This window comes from Phoca vitulina, unplaced genomic scaffold (assembly GCF_004348235.1).
Source record: "Phoca vitulina isolate PV1807 unplaced genomic scaffold, GSC_HSeal_1.0 scaffold2, whole genome shotgun sequence".
Classification (NCBI taxonomy): Eukaryota; Metazoa; Chordata; class Mammalia; order Carnivora; family Phocidae; genus Phoca; species Phoca vitulina.
The window spans coordinates 67,344,207-67,359,841 of NW_022589705.1; the positions used below are offsets into that span (position 1 = coordinate 67,344,207).

The window sequence follows — 15,635 nt, forward strand, 5'->3', positions numbered from 1 at the left end:
ATCCCAGAGTCCTGGGATCGAGCCCCACATCGAGCTCCCTGCTCGGCTGGAAGCCTGCTTCTCTATCTCTCACTCCCCCTGCTTGTGTTCCTTCTCTTGCTGTATCTCTCTCAGTCAAATAAATAAATAAAATCTTTAAAAAAAAAAAAAAGACTTGAGTTTAGGTAACTAGCTCTTCCACTTACTAGTTGTGTAACCTCAGGTAAGAGGTAATCAGTTTCCTTAACTCTTACAATAGCTATAACAACACATATTTTCTAGAATGGATGGAAAGATCAAATGATTTCCTATAACAATGTAGGTCAGAGCATTCTTTGAAAGGTTATAGATATGTCGGTTACTGCTCCTGTTTTAAAGCTTAACTTCAGCTTTTACTACTTCTAGATCATCTGAATTATTATCATTTCACTAATCTAATGAGAAAAAAACTTCCTTTTATTTTTCTTCCTTGGATTATTTTCTCCAACTCACCTGGCTGTCTCCAAACCTCTGCTAATAGGTATGTGTGTGTGTAGTTATATTTATACCTAAGTCATATGACTTCGCTGTCCTCCAGAGGGTCACAGTCTAGTATTATGATGTATTATGAAACAAATGTGTCACAGGTGTCATAACCACATTAAACATAGGCATGCAGGTCTGGGCATATCTGATGGACATCTTCAGCCTCTTCTAAGGCAGAGTAGGCCTCCTGGCACCCCCAGGCCCTTGTGCCGCTGGTCCCCAGCCTGGCACTTCTTCTGTTCTCCCACTATTAGGCTCCAAGGGCTGCCACCACAAATTACCCCAAAGGTGGTGGGGGAGCTTAAAACAACAGAAATTTATCCTCTCACAGTTCAGGAGGCCAGAAGTCCAAATCAAGGTGGTTTCCTCAGGTAGTTCCTTCTAGAGGCTCTGAGGGAGAATCTGCTCTGTGCTCCTCTGCAGCTTCGGGTGGCAGCCAACAATCCTCAGCATTCCTTGGCTTATGGGCGCATCACTCCACTCTGCCTCCATTGTCACAGCGTTCCCTTAATGATGTGTGTTTTTAATGTCAAATTCCAATTGCTTATTGCTCGTATATAGGAAAACAACTGACTTTTGTATATTATTAACCTCATATCCTATAGCCTTGCTATAATTGCTAATTAGCTCCAGGAGTGTTTTGGCAAGTCTCTGGATTTTTCTATATAGACAATCATGTCATCTGTGAAAAAAGACAGTTTTATGTCTTCATTCCCAATCTCTATGCCTTTTAATTCCTTTTCTTTTTTTTTTTTTTTTATTGAATTAGCTGGAGCTTACAGTATAATACTGGAAAGGAGTGGTGAAAGGGGACATTCTTGCCTTTTCCCAGTCTTGGGGGAACGCATCTAGTTTTCTCATTATTAAGCATGATGTTAACTGCAGGGTTTTTTGTAGGTGTTCTTTATCATACTCTATTACTAGTTTGTTGACAGTTTTTTTTTCTCCCTAAAATCATGATTGGATATTGGATTATACTGAATGCTTTTTCTGTACCTTATAGATGTGATCATATAATTTTTCTCCTTTAGCCTGTTGATGGGATGGAATACAGTCACTGATTTTCCAATGTTGAATCAGTTTTGCATGCCTGGAATAAACCCCACTTGGTTGTAGTGTTTGATTCTTTTTATACATTGTTGGATTCAATACACTAATATTCTGTTGAGGACTTTTATGTTATGCTCATGAGAGGTAACGGTCTGTAGTTTTCCTTTCTTACAATGTCTTTTTTTTTAAAGCAATCTCTACATCCAATGTGGGGCTTGAACTCACGACCCCGAGATCAAGAGTCACATGCTCTACCAACTGAGCCAGCCTTTCTTATAATGTCTTCATCTTGTTTTGGTTTTAGATTAATGCTAGCTTCACAGAACAAGTTAGGAAGGGTTCCCTCTGTTTCTATTTTCTGGAAGAGATTCCAGAGAATCGGTATCATCTTTTCCTTAAATGTTTGATAGAATTCACCAGTGAAACCAACTAAGTGCAGTGTTTTCTGTCTTCGAAGGTTATTAAATTTTGATTCAATTTCTTTAGTAGATACAGACCTATTCAGATGATCTATTTCTTCTTGCATGAGTTTTGGAAGTTTGTGTCTTCCAAGGAATTGGTCCATTGTACCTAAGTTATCAAACTGCCTTTACAGACTTGTTCATAAGATTCCTTTATTATCCTTTTAATATCCACAGGATCAGTAGTGACAATGCCCCTTTTATTTCTGATATTAGTCTTTTGTATCTTCTTTTTTCTTGGTTAGCCTGACTGGAGGTTTATCAATTTTATTGATATTTTCAAAGAACTAGCTTTTAAGGGCACCTGGGTGGCTCAGTCGGTTAAGCATCTGCCTTCAGCTCAGGTCATGATCCCAGGGTCCTGGGATCTAGCCCCACGTCGGGCTCCCTGCTCAGTGGGGAGTCTGCTTCTCCCTCTCCCTCTGCCCCTCCCCCTGCTTGTGCTTTCTCTCTCTCTCTCTGTGTCATATAAATAAATAAGTCTTAAAAAAAAAGAATTAGCTTTTAGTTTTGTTGATTTTTCTCTACTGATTTCTGCTCTTTACTTCTTTGATGGCCTTCTATGTACTATCTCTGTTTACACTTCTGTCCTCTCCAATCCTCCTACCCTCCTGCAGACAAAGTCATCTTCCTACAAAACTGATTATGTTTTTCACCTGCTTAAAACACTTCAATGGCATCTTCTGCCCTCAAGATGAAGCCTAAACTTCTTACTGTTATATCAAAAGCCTTGCATGATTTGGTCTGCCCATTCTTTCAGACTTACCATGTCTCACCCTCAGACCTCCTGGGGATTTGACAGCACGGCAAAGTAAGTCTTTACACAAATATTTATTTCAATTATAGGTAAGGAAGAGATACTTAAGTGGGTCAATAGAATGTACAGGAAACTCTTGAAATAATTGATTCAGATTTTTTAAAGCCCATAAAGAAAAAACTAGAGAAAGGGCTGGTAACCAAAAATTAATATAAAATAGATTTTTGAAAGTAGTGTTTAGACACCTAGAGATCATAATGGAAGTTTGAAAGAAAAGTACAGAAAAGAAGGCACATCCAAATATATCTTTTCATTGTACATGTATATGAGGGCAACACAAAAAACGTGAACTCAAAAGGAAAAAAGTATCCACAATCCCATTATCCTAATATAACTACTACTACCTTCTGCCATAGTTATTATGACATACCCAGATATGATTATAGTGACAGGCTTGAAGGCTATATCTCCATGGTTCTCAACCCTGGCCTATTAGAATCACCTGAGGGAACTTTTAAATACTAAGGCACCTAAGTCTGATTCCTGATCTGCTAAATCAGAATCTCTGGGTGGTGAGGACCTGGGCTAAGAGCCAACATATGTAGACAGACTCCTCTGTGTTGGCAGGGCTCTCCCCTCAAACCTGAGTTTATTCTTGTTATCAACGAACTGGGAAAGTGCAGAGTTCCTCAGACAAAAGACAGTATCTTTTAGAGCGGTGATTCTCAACTTGGAACTATACTGGACTCACCTGAAGAGCTTTAAAAAAACCCAATGTCCAGGCTACACCTGAACCCCATGACTTCAGAATCTATACCGGGTAGGACGCAGGCATGGGTAATTTGTTTAAGCTCCCCGGGTGATTCCAATGCAGTCCAGTTGAGGAGCCACTGTGCTGAGAGCTCCAGGTGAGCTACAAAGAAGGAATGTGGCTCTCTGGGTCTTGATCATATAGGTACCAAGATGTGTAGGAGGAAGTCTTTGAACAGTGGGGGTTGTGAACAGGCTAGAAGCTGTGAAGGAAAGAGCCCAGTCCAGTCCTGCCAGGCCACGCTCTCCCGCTGTGAACTAAGGAGGGCTCTGGCCTGAGCTATCTACAGAAGAAACAGAATGCTGTAGTTTGCAAACCAGACTACCTTTTTGGCTTTCTATGCTCTCGGGGTTTATTTCTCTGTTGTCCCCTTTTAGTCTTCAGTGAAATATTTTTAGCTTTGGTTAGAGGAACCAAGAAAAAAAGGTTTTTGTTGTTGTTTTCTGCCCCCTCTTTTTTAAAGCATTAAAGAGAACCCGTGCTCTCTAGAGTCCACGTGATGGTGGCGGCAGTTCTTGAAGTGAGAGACCCTCCGGGAGATGGTGACACGCAGGGTTAAAGACAGGGGTCACGTGGCATTCCTCATCACTGCACTTCCCATTCTTCCAAAATCTTCCAGTACTGAGACTTAGGGTCTGCGTTTTGTTATTACAGATGGCACTATTCTGTCTTATATCCTCCTCCTCTGTCCTTAATTGAGTTTACACGCATTTATTGAATATTCACTGTGCACCAGGAACACCACACGAGGCACTGGGAGTACACCTGTGAGCAGGACATTCATACCTCCTGCCCTTACGAAGCTTACTGGGGATCACACTGACAGTGTGAATTTGGAAAAAAGAGAAAGCTCTGTGGAATAGTGGGATGAGTAGAAGTTTGGAGCCAGGTGGAGAGGGGTTCGAATGCTGGCTTGATCATATACCATTCTGTGAACACAGGTAAATTCTTTCCATGGTAACTTTCTCATTTGTTAAAATGCATTTAAGTACCACCTACTTCATAGAATTATCCACCAATTCATTCATTCATTCATTCATCCATGCAACAAATGTTTACTGAGCAATTACCAAGTGCTGGGCACTGTTTTAGGTGCTAAGAAGTAGTAGTGAAAAAAATAGACAAACCCCTTCCATCTGCCCTCCCTCTCGTGGGAGGGGACAAACAACAAGTAGGTAAAACATAGATATCCAACAGTGGAAAACACTCTAGAGAAAAATGGCACAGTAGGGGGAACGGGGAATGCCAATGGGGGGTAGGGTTACACTTTAAGTGGGATGGGCAGGGGACATTTGAACTAACGTCTGAAAAGATGAGGCAGTCTCTGCAGATGTCTGGGGAAGAGCATCCCAAACAAAGAAATGAGCAAATGCCAAGAGTCTGAGGCGGGGGGGGCCTGAAGTATTTGAGGCGCAGCAAGGAGGCCTGTATAGTATAATAAACAAGAAGAGTGGTAAGAAAACAGGAGTTTAGACTGTGGAAGGGCCTTGGTTGAGCATGGTAAAAACTCTGGCTCTTATACTAAGAGAAATGGGGAGCCACTGGAGAGTTCTGAGCACAGGAGTAACTAGGTCTATCTTGCACTTAACAGGATGGATCACTTTGGCTTCGGCGTGGAACTGGACCACCGGGAAGCAAGTGTGAAAGCAGGCAGGAGGGCTGTCATGTAGGAGATAGTGGTTGTCCGGACGGAGTGATAGCGGGAGAAGGAGTGAGAAGTGGCTGGACCTCCAGATATTTAAGGTAAAGCCAGTAGGCTTTGCTGATGATTAGTGTCAAAGACATGATGCTAAGGTTTTTGACCTGAGCAACTGGAAGGATGAAGTTACCATGTAGTGGGGTAGGGAAGATTCTGGGAGGCAGGGGATGTGAATCAGGAGTTTGGTTCTAGATCTGTGAAGTGTGACATGCCTACACACCCACGTAAAGGAGGCAACTGGGTAAACGAGTCTGAAGTATGGAGAAAGAGGACTAGGCATTCACTATACATTTGGGAGTCATCAGCTTCAGATGACACATGGGGCTGGCGAGGTCTTCTAAGCGGCTGTGGTGAGGACAGGTAAAGCAGAAAGCACCAAGTACAGCATCAGGCATATAGTAAGTGTTCAATAAACACTTTCTCACTGTAGCCATAGGTAACTTGGCAGGCCATTCGGGGAAACAGTAAACTAGGCCTTGGGGTGTATTTTAGACTGCCCCAGGTTTATAGGCCTTTCACAGATGACTTGGGTTTTCACAAGCCTTTGGAGGTTAAAAATAATTGGTTTTGGCTTTCATATCTTTGTGTCTTCACAGAGAATTCCTTATGAAAGTAGACTGAGCACTAAAGTCCCAGTGCTCTCGCCCACATGGTGACTATAAAACACCACATTGTGGCAGCAGACAGGAGCTTTCCCAGAGCACAGAGCACCTACCCACGCTAAGCTGAAACAGACGAAACCTCCACTTTACTAAATCAGCTCCCTGAAGACTGGCATGAGCTCAGGAAACACACACACCTGGACACCAGGGGCTGGCTCCTTTGAGGCTCCAGGTGGCTCTTCTGTCTGCCGGACTAATGGGCACATTCCCGGCTCCTAAGTGAGATTTCCTTAGGGTTCTGTGCTGAGTGTTCTGTCTCCCAATACTGGTGCGCCTAACCCCCTCTCTTCCTTTGAGGCCTTGCTCAAATGCCGCCTTCCAACGAGGCCCACCCTACTACATTCAAACTCCCAATCTCTCCTCCAGCGTTCCCCTGTCCTGCTCTATTTTCTGCCATGCCACTTACTACCTTCCAAGATATTGAAAACTTGACTTATTGGTTATACTCTTTGTTTAGTGACCGACTTTGGGACTCAATGACTGGGATATTCTCACAGCACAGAACACTGCTTGACACACTGAAGTTGCTCAAGACATTGGTTGAATAAAGGAGGAAGTGCTCACCTCACTGTTGGGGCAGCAACCTGTAGCCCTGAGCCTTTCCCCAGGACCCCCGACTTTGAACAGCAGACTCTCAGAGAACCCAGAGCCTCCCCAGGAACCAGACTGCCCCCCTTTCCCCACAGGTATCATCCAATCAAGCTGTAGCTGAGTACACTGACAGCCTGAGTGTCCCCCCACCCCCACCCCAGGGGAATATGAGATTAATTCTTGGGCAATCTTGGGGCAGCTTCACATCCTGGTTATTCTTGTTCAGTCCCTCAATTATGTCCTTGTTGGTTTCTTCATGCTCAAGTCACTGCTCTCTGCTGCTTCTTGGCCCCATCTCCCACTTCTCCCTGCCTGCACTATGCTAACTTTCCACTGTGTTCTGTGAAGTCTTGTCCCTTTATATCCTCAGCTTCTTCAGTGAATGCCCCTTCCATCCACTGCTCTCACAGAAACCTGGGTCTCCCCTCAAAACGCCATTTCCTCTCCAGCCCTGTGTGATGGAGGCTGCTCTTTCTTGTATTCCCCATGCAGCTGAGGATCCCTTGTATCCTCTTTGTACTCCATCTATGCTTTCAAGTCACCACTTATGTCATTCTTATTAGATAAAATAAAAAACAAAAACCCATCCATTGTTGATGCTATCCAGAAACACTACCTCCTACCCCACCCCCCGCCGTTCTCAGTTACTCCCTTCCCATTCACTAAGTCTTTAGCTCACAAGACACCCTTTCCAATCAAGCTTATAAGGTCATCTGTTTGGCTTAGAATTTTCAGTTTTATCCCAATTACAAAGAGCATAGTTGGTACTCAAGGAATATTTGTGGGACACCTGGGTGGCTCACTCAGTCAGTTGAGCATCAGACTCTCGGTCATGATATCGGAGTCATAAGATCAAACCCTGAGTCAGGCTCTGTGCTCAGCGGGGAGTCTGCTTGGGATTCCTTCTGCCTCTCCCTCTGCCATTCTCCCTGTTCACACACACACACTCTTTCTCTCTCTCTCAAATAAATAAATAAAATCTTAAAAAAAAATTTTTGCTAAATGAATGAGTGAATAAATGAAACCTGGGGCATGGAGGAGGAGGCAAATTGAGGTTCAAGTCTCATTTTTGGGTTATATCCTTCCCAGTTTAGCAGACACTGATAAGGGTACAGGATAGGCTGAATCTCATCCGTGGATGATTATTATTATCCCCACTTTACAGCTCACTCAAAATTATAGTTAGTAAGATGTGGAACTGGGCTTTAAAAATCCATGTCTGGGGGCGCCTGGGTGGCTCAGATGGTTAAGTGTCTGCCTTCGGCTCAGGTCATGATCCCGGGGTCCTGGGATCGAGTCCCGGATCGGGCTCCCTGCTAGGCGGGGAGCCTGCTTCTCCCTCTGCCTCTGCCTCTCTCTCTCTCTCTCTCTGACTCTCATGAATAAATAAATAAAACATTAAAAAAAAAAAATCCATGTCTGACAGCACAGCCCATGTTTTTAACTGCCAAAAAACACTGCCCTCCTGGGTGCCTGGGTGGCTCAGTTGGTTAAGCGACTGCCTTTGGCTCAGGTCATGATCCTGGGGTTGTGGGATCGAGTCCCACATAGGGCTCCGCCTGCTCTGTGGGGAGCCTGCTTCTCCCTCTCCATCTGCCTGCCACTCCCCCTGCTTGTGCTCTCTCACTCTCTCTGTCAAATAAATAAATAAATAATCTTTAAAAACAAAACAAAACACTTCCCTCCTGAACAACATAGCTTGCAGTTAAAAGACAAGGTTCATATAGCCTACTGCATATAAGTATTCTGAATAATTTTCATAGCGTTGACACATGATTTTGTCATATAATACAAGCAGTAGGGAATTCTCAAAGGAAACAGAAAACTATTTTTCCCCACAGAGATATAATTAAAAGAATATAGTGAAGACCAAAAAAAATCCAAAACATCTATTTCCAGATTTGTGGGGAATCATTGGATATAGAGACATTTTAATTAAGACTATTTCTGTATAATAGAATTTCAAGAATGGAAAGCACCTGAGGGGAGGAGTCAATTCTCATGCAGCTGTATCTGTGCAGGACTCTCAATTAAGGCACCTATGATTTGTGGGCTGAATCTAACCCACTATCTTGTTTTTCTGATGGCCCATGAGTTAAGAGTTACTTGTAACAGCTGAGAAAAAAAAAATCAGACTATTTCATGATACATAGAAATTATATTAAAATTTCAGTGTCCATAAATGAAATTTCATGGGAATACAGACCTACTCATTTGTCTACGTGCTGTCCCTCCTGCTTTTATGTTACAGCAGCAGAGCTGAGTAGTTGCAACAGAAACAATAAAGCCAGTGTTGGCTAAAATGGTGACCATCCGGCCCTTACAGAAAAAGTTGGCCAATCCACTATAGATAATTTCTTCTGGCTTATCTTTCAGTTCACTAACACAGTCTTCAGTTGTATCTAATCCTGCTAAATCCTACTGAGTTTTTAATTTTACTTAATGTTTTTCAATTCTAGAAGTTTTGTTTTTCCAAATCGGATATTTTGCTTTTTATAATCCCCTAACCACGTTCTCGTCTTTATTTCTTTAAATATAGTATATCTAATTGCTTTATCAATTGTGTTTGGTAATTCTGATTTCATAAATCTTTGCAGGTCCCCCTCTGTTGTCTGATGTTTTTCATGGTTCTCACTAATGGAGCCTTATTTCCTCGTGTGCTTTACTGTTAGCTGTTCACTTCCTTGAAAGGTTATTTGCAAGGAGCTCACGTCTTCCTCCAGAGCAGGCCTGCATTTGCCTCTGCCAAGACCTTGGCGGCACTGCCAATCTGTAATACCTTAAACTCTCAAATACTTAAAGTTCACCGCTTGAGGTTCCATAGATCACCTGGCTGTGAATATCAAGTATTGCTTTTTTATTAACTTATTGCCCTGATCCACTCAGAGTTCTGGCAACCTTTTCTGGTTGAGGGGTGCAGGTTTCCTTCTAGTTCCTCCTATGCTGAGTCCTTTGGGGTTCTAGTTTAATGTGGAAAGGATCAAAAGATGGAAAATAGGGAAGAGATATTAGTAGACCTGGAGGCTAGAAGGCGAAGGTCTAACATTTAAACTCTGATTAAAGGGGAGTAGAGAGAGAGTGGGCAGAGGCAATATTTAAACAGATAATGGCTGAAAAATTTCCAAAACATATGCACTCCCATACTCCAGAAGTATAGTGACAGATGGTGGCTACACTTGTGATGAACAAAGCATAACATATGGACTCTTCAAATCACTATGTTGTACACCTGAAGCTAATGTAATGTGGTGTGTCAACTATATTTCAATTTTAAAAATAAATTCTGTAAAAAAAAATTGTTTAATTTAAAAATTAAATATTTAAAAATCTAAATGAATCCAATCAAGACAAATAAAAAGAAATTCTTACATTTATAAATTTATTCATACTTCATACAAGCCTTTCTTCTATTCTTCCTAAAAATCTTGGGAGGTAGGTATTATTATCTACATTTCTTCGTAAGGAAAAACTGGTATTCAGAGAACTAAGACAAATTATCTACAGTCATGTAATTCTAAGCAGCAGGGGCAGAATTCAAATCTAGTTCTTCTGATTCAAGTTCAGGTTCTTTCCTGTACATCAGAAGTAGAACACAACAGAGCAGAAGGTGACTTCGTAAGAGGAGATCCAGCCACTGCTAAGGGATCACCTCCAGAACTCAGAACCCTGAATTTGGAAACTTTTCCCTGGAAGCAGGTAAAAATCATTCCCACACAGCTGTGCTTTCTTCTGAAGATAAGCACCGGATTGGAAAAGTCTTTGCAATTAGAGGCAGGAACATTCTAGCTTGTACCTTAACTTGTGAGTTATTCCCCGGGCTAAAGACCAAGTTGAACTCAAATGCTTCATGGGCCTAGCCTGGGATGCAAGAGCAAGCCGCAAAACAGCCCACTGTGTACCAGCCAACTGTCAGGACAGCAGGACAGGAGCGTCCTCCTAATTCCTCTCTCCACACTGCTGGAGACAGTTTAAATACTGTAGTTAACATGTCCTAGGTAACATGCCTTTTGTTCATCAATGTGACTTGACTTGGTAAATTACTACATCTCTTCCATTCTGGTGACATTCCAGTTGTTTACAGCTTATACTTGATTTCTTTTTCGCCCAGAGCACTAAATTAAGAATCTTTCTAAGGGCGAAGCCTATGGCTTTCTAACATAATTGGGCCCCATTCCCCAGATGTTAACATGTGGCTGACATCTCTCCACTAGCCTGGTATAAAGAGCAGACCATCCTTCCCTTGGGGCTGCCTCAGCGATGTATAAAAGCTGGGAGAATTACAATGCCTGAACTCACGTAAGAGGCACAAGAACCACAAAGCCAGAGGCCAGGGAACAGCCCAAGGCTAGACAATTCAGTGGGAAACCCAGAGAGCCCCAGATTCGATGTCTTGTGTGTAGGCGCAGTCACCCCCATCACAGGCAACTACGGTCAAGGGCTCATGCAAGAGAGGAAAGCAAGGAGACACAATTCCCATTTTTCACGTCTGTCTGGTACAGAACAGGGGCCACGGGTGTACAAAGACGACTGACAACCGAAAGGAGCTACAGGCAGTTTTGCAACCATTTACTGCAGATCAGCCATGCGAGAGGTGCCATACAGCGCATGAGCACACAGAACGGATGCAGCCCAATCTTGAGGCATCCCAGCCTAACTGGGGAAGGGCACAGTCATCCACCTATCCTTTGTGCGTCCATCCATGCAACCACGGTCCGGGTTTACCAAGCACCTCACAAAGATACGCCAGCATTGGCTAGGTGCTAGGGAGACCAGGAAGGCCAGAACAGGGGATTAGATACTCTGTACTTGAAAACCCCTATGAATTAATCATTTCAATTAAATCCTTACACTAACCCCGTGAGGTAGGCATATTGGCATATTCACCTTACAGATGAAACTGGGCTCAGAGTGGTTCAAGAGCTTGCCCCAAATCACAAAGAGAGTAAATGGCAATCCGGGATTTGAATCAGCCAGGCCTGGCTCCAAGCCGGTGCTCTTAATAAATTGATAATTATTACACAGTTGGTTACAGTACGATGAGATCATTGGTGACAGAGGGACAAAATTCACAGGAAGCATCAAGGAAGAGATCGTGAATTTTGTGTAGGGAAGAGGTGGCCTTTGAGTTTTCCCAGGTGAGCAGCAAGGAAAGGGCAGTGCAGGCAGAGGGGAATGGAGGGTTTGCCTGTGGCAGAGGGATAGGAGGTAGTGCGGGACAGGAAGTCTGACCACGGAAGGCCTTGCACGCCAGGCTGCAGAGCATCTTTGCCAGGCCTCTGCCTCCTGCTGTAACTCAACCATCCTCTGCTCTGTAGCAGAAGCCTTTCCGGGGGCCTCCTTGTCCCTCGAACCTGGCAGGAGCTGCCTGTGCCAGCCAAATCAAAGGCTTTATGTTTGCACCCACAATCCCGTCCTCTCTGGGCCCCTGCAAACGGTACACGCTCCAAGAGTCTGCTGACAGACTGAGGCCAGAGGCCCCAGGGAGTCCCCCAACAGACACAGAACGAAGCGGGTGACCCTTCAAAGTTGGACCCCAGCTCCCAGAGACATCTACCACAGAGTTAAGGCGCCTTCTCATTCTACTCACAGTTTAGAGTCCAGCTTCAGGAGGAAACCCAACCGATCATACTCTGAAAAAGAAAAGCAGGAAATGTCACTGAAGTCAAGCCACTGTTGACACTAGCAGATTGCATTCCCCAGACACAGACCATGGGGACAGACAACTGCTCAAGGAACAGAGCCACATACATAAGCCACGACTAAATCTAAGTCACAGAACTCCTGCTGAACACCTGTTTTATGAAGGACCAGGTTCAATGCCAGGTGTTTCCCAGACCCTCTGGGCCCACGGTCCTATGCTGGCTGTAACTGCCTTCCTGTTTAAATGTGGTACTTGACTGAAATTTACTTAAACCACAAAACCGGACCCCCGGAGAAGTAACAGGGCCAGAAGCAATCTCTGCTTCCTCTAAGCTCGAATCGTAATTTTTGCTGAAGCAGCCGTGTTCACTACGAAGTGAAGGCGTGGCAGCCAAGGGGTCTTCAAATCCATGGCAATGAACCCATCCTCTTCATGACAACCACAAAAAGCTGACAGTTCTGATTACAAAAAGAGGAGGAAATTGAAAATGAAGTCTAAAAATAAGTTGTAAGATGTTTACGACAAATGATAAATCATGAATAGGTTAAGTTCTTTATATCTTTCCTCATTCTAAAATGAAGCTGAAGCGGTTTTACAAAGTTGTATGAAGTACAAGATTTTTAAAAAGAAGGTATCTGGGACCAAAGGGGGAAATAAGCATAAGAAAAATAATAAAATACAGCCAGGATAAGAATACCAAAACCGGATGACCTATAAGGTCCTATGTGCTCGCTGGAGGAAGATTATAGATTTACCCCCAAGATTTCTCACAGCTAAAGCTAAATGCGAAGCCCTGATAAAATGGTTTCCAGTGTTCATAAAATAAACCAGCAGAATCACAGCTATTCCTGCTGCTAAGACTTGAGAAGTGTCATAAGATTATTTCTTATATCTTTGTTCAAGGATCGCAAAGTGTGTGTGTGTGTGTGTGTGTGTGTGTGTAAAGAGTGACTACATCAAAATAAGGCAGCCTATGAATGCAGTTCTCAGTCGGGCTGGCTTCACCTGAGGATAAAACAGAATACCAAGACCAAACAACTAATGGAAAAGACCATGCAGCAAGGCTTTTGAGGAACTCAGGCTTTAATAAGCCACGATGGGCCAAGAGAAGGAAGTTACACATCCTGACAAGTACCTCGCAGGAGCCATTCTGCAAGGCCGAGTAAAGCCCAGATTTGAACTCTTTCTTAAGCAGCAGAGCTGCAGTGAGAGAGTAATTCCTCTTCTTAAAATTGAAGATACCAGCTAGGACACACAGCCCAACAGAAGCTTGCCTCCCAGGAGAATACGCTTGGGCGGTCAAAGCCTTTCCTCAAAATAATTCTGCTTTTGCTCTAACTCAGATAAATGGATGGGAGATGTTGCTTAATATGTCAGGAACCTATAAAAGTCAGGAAGAAAAAAAAGGTTTCAATTTTAAAAATAAACTGAAAACAAAATTTGCAAAAAGGGTTAGTTTCAAAGGTTAATACTCTTCCAGCAATCCTATTTATCATTCCATAAAAAAAGAAAATCTCATTAACTTGCCCACATCTGTTGCTTTTCCCCCATGTGCTCATAACCTTGGGGCAACTAGCCTGCTACTGCTCCTCGGACCCGAGCTAGGACGCCCTTGGACATACAATGAATCCACGCTTTGGCTGGTTCCTTCCAGAGACACCAGAGAATGTTTTCCCCTTGTTGCAAACTCAGATGTCAGGACCACGCAAGAACATAACACAAATGAGGGAAGGAGGGGGAATGTGATACTCTCCCATAGTAACTCATACTACTGATTTTAGTTGCATTAAAAACAAATCCTGTTGAAATGTCTTTTTTTCACCATGCATTTTTGTACAGTGGCCATAATGATATATCTATGGATTATTTTCCAGTGGCATAAGTCTTAAGTTTTGTTTTACACATGCATATACTAATTGCATATTAAATAGATAAGAACACTTTGCATTTCTAAAGAAATTCCCTTGATGGCTCTCTTGGACCGTTGTTTTCTCCCTTAATTTTTACTCTGTAATTTAAGGAAAGGTAACTGTGTGAGCCCAACAATGATAAATGGCAACTGACATTGCCTTTGGGTCACAGAGCCAAGAGGGAGTGGAGCCCATCTGGAGACTCCACGCCTTGCCGAAGGGGCAGCATCCACCGGCGCCAGCTAACAAAGGCAGTCAGTGATGCAGGCCCCGCGTTGCCACATTCTGACTTTTTTTTTTAAGCCAAGAATCTGGATCTTTGAAGGTAAATCTTCTCAATGTGTAACTATTAGCAACAGATTCAAGAAAAATGTAAAGATCATGAGAATTACCCAAAATACGTCCATGGGCAGGATTCAGCCAGTGGGCTCACGGTCTATAAACTCTGCCCTAGGCTGGCAGCCCATGAGGACTGGACGCGTTTCTCTTTCGTGGCTGCACACAGTAGATGCTCCATAAATATTTGCTGACTGTTATTACCAGGATTATTTGGTCACGATGGTCATATATCCAGATCAAATTAGTCTAGCAGGATGCTAAAAAGAGTATTTCAGGGGTGCCTGGGTGGCTCAGTGGGTGAAGTGTCTGACCCTTGATTTCGGCTTGGGTTGTGATCTCAGGGTCGTGAGATCCTGCTCTGAGTCAGGCTCTGCACTGGGCGGGGAGCCTGCTTAGGATTCTGTCTCCCTCTGCCCCCCTTCCCCATTGCTCGCTCACTCGCTCACTCTCTCTAAAAAACAGTATTTCAGCCAAGCCTCTGGGATGACAAATTTCAGACACTAAAGTGAGGTTCTAGACTGAGATGTAAATTTTCAAGGGAAATATCTGAAAGCTTGTTACGTAATTCGAAAGGCCCTCCCTACATCAGTTATAAAAGTAACTGGCTATGAGCAATTAAGGAGGGAGGATTTGAACAGCTTCCCTGGAGAGAGCAGTGCTATGGACTCCATCTCACCTAAGGGGCAGGATGGGTAGTACTTGTCTCTCCCTCACGCCTGGTGAGGGAAGCTTCACTTTGACCCTTAAAGAGTGGGGAACATGGTGGACTTCGGGTGCCTGACTTCCACCTGACCAGTAAAGGACACAAGTTGGGCTGGATGGAAGGAGAGATGCATTAGAACTGGCCTGCACCCCTAGAATTTGTTGTAGAAAAGGATGTGTGAATGAGCTGGTGTGGGTTTGTTTTAGGTCCCTTCCAAAACACCTGTCCAGAGGGTGGCCAGGGCCGCAGCAGAGAGCAGTGGGGCAGACACCGAGTCCCAGGAGCTGCAGAAGGAGTGACAAGGTTCTGGTGAGTGCACTGTCCCCATCAGGGGAACTGCACAGCAGAGGTCCCTCGTTGGAGGGGGTCTTCAAATGCCTACCAGAGCACCCCACAAACGTTAGCTTTAAACACTCAACAGCTGAGACAGTGCTGACGGGATCTTAGGTCTTTTCTGCTCCCATTCTCTCTCTCCCTTCCCCACCAATTCCAGAGAGGTCAGAAACT

The 15,635-nt window shown here is 43.7% G+C and overlaps 1 protein-coding gene across 2 annotated transcripts in view; it reads right to left on the reverse strand.

Annotated features, from left to right (window-relative positions):
* The window catches only part of ST3GAL3 (ST3 beta-galactoside alpha-2,3-sialyltransferase 3), a 182,188-nt gene that overhangs the window by 83,455 nt on the left and 83,098 nt on the right, over positions 1-15,635 (reverse strand). For both annotated transcript variants that reach the window (XM_032430828.1, XM_032430819.1), the window contains one exon: positions 12,123-12,165. In XM_032430828.1, coding sequence (XP_032286719.1) covers positions 12,123-12,165 — 43 coding nt within the window. The remainder of the gene's footprint in view (positions 1-12,122; positions 12,166-15,635) is intronic.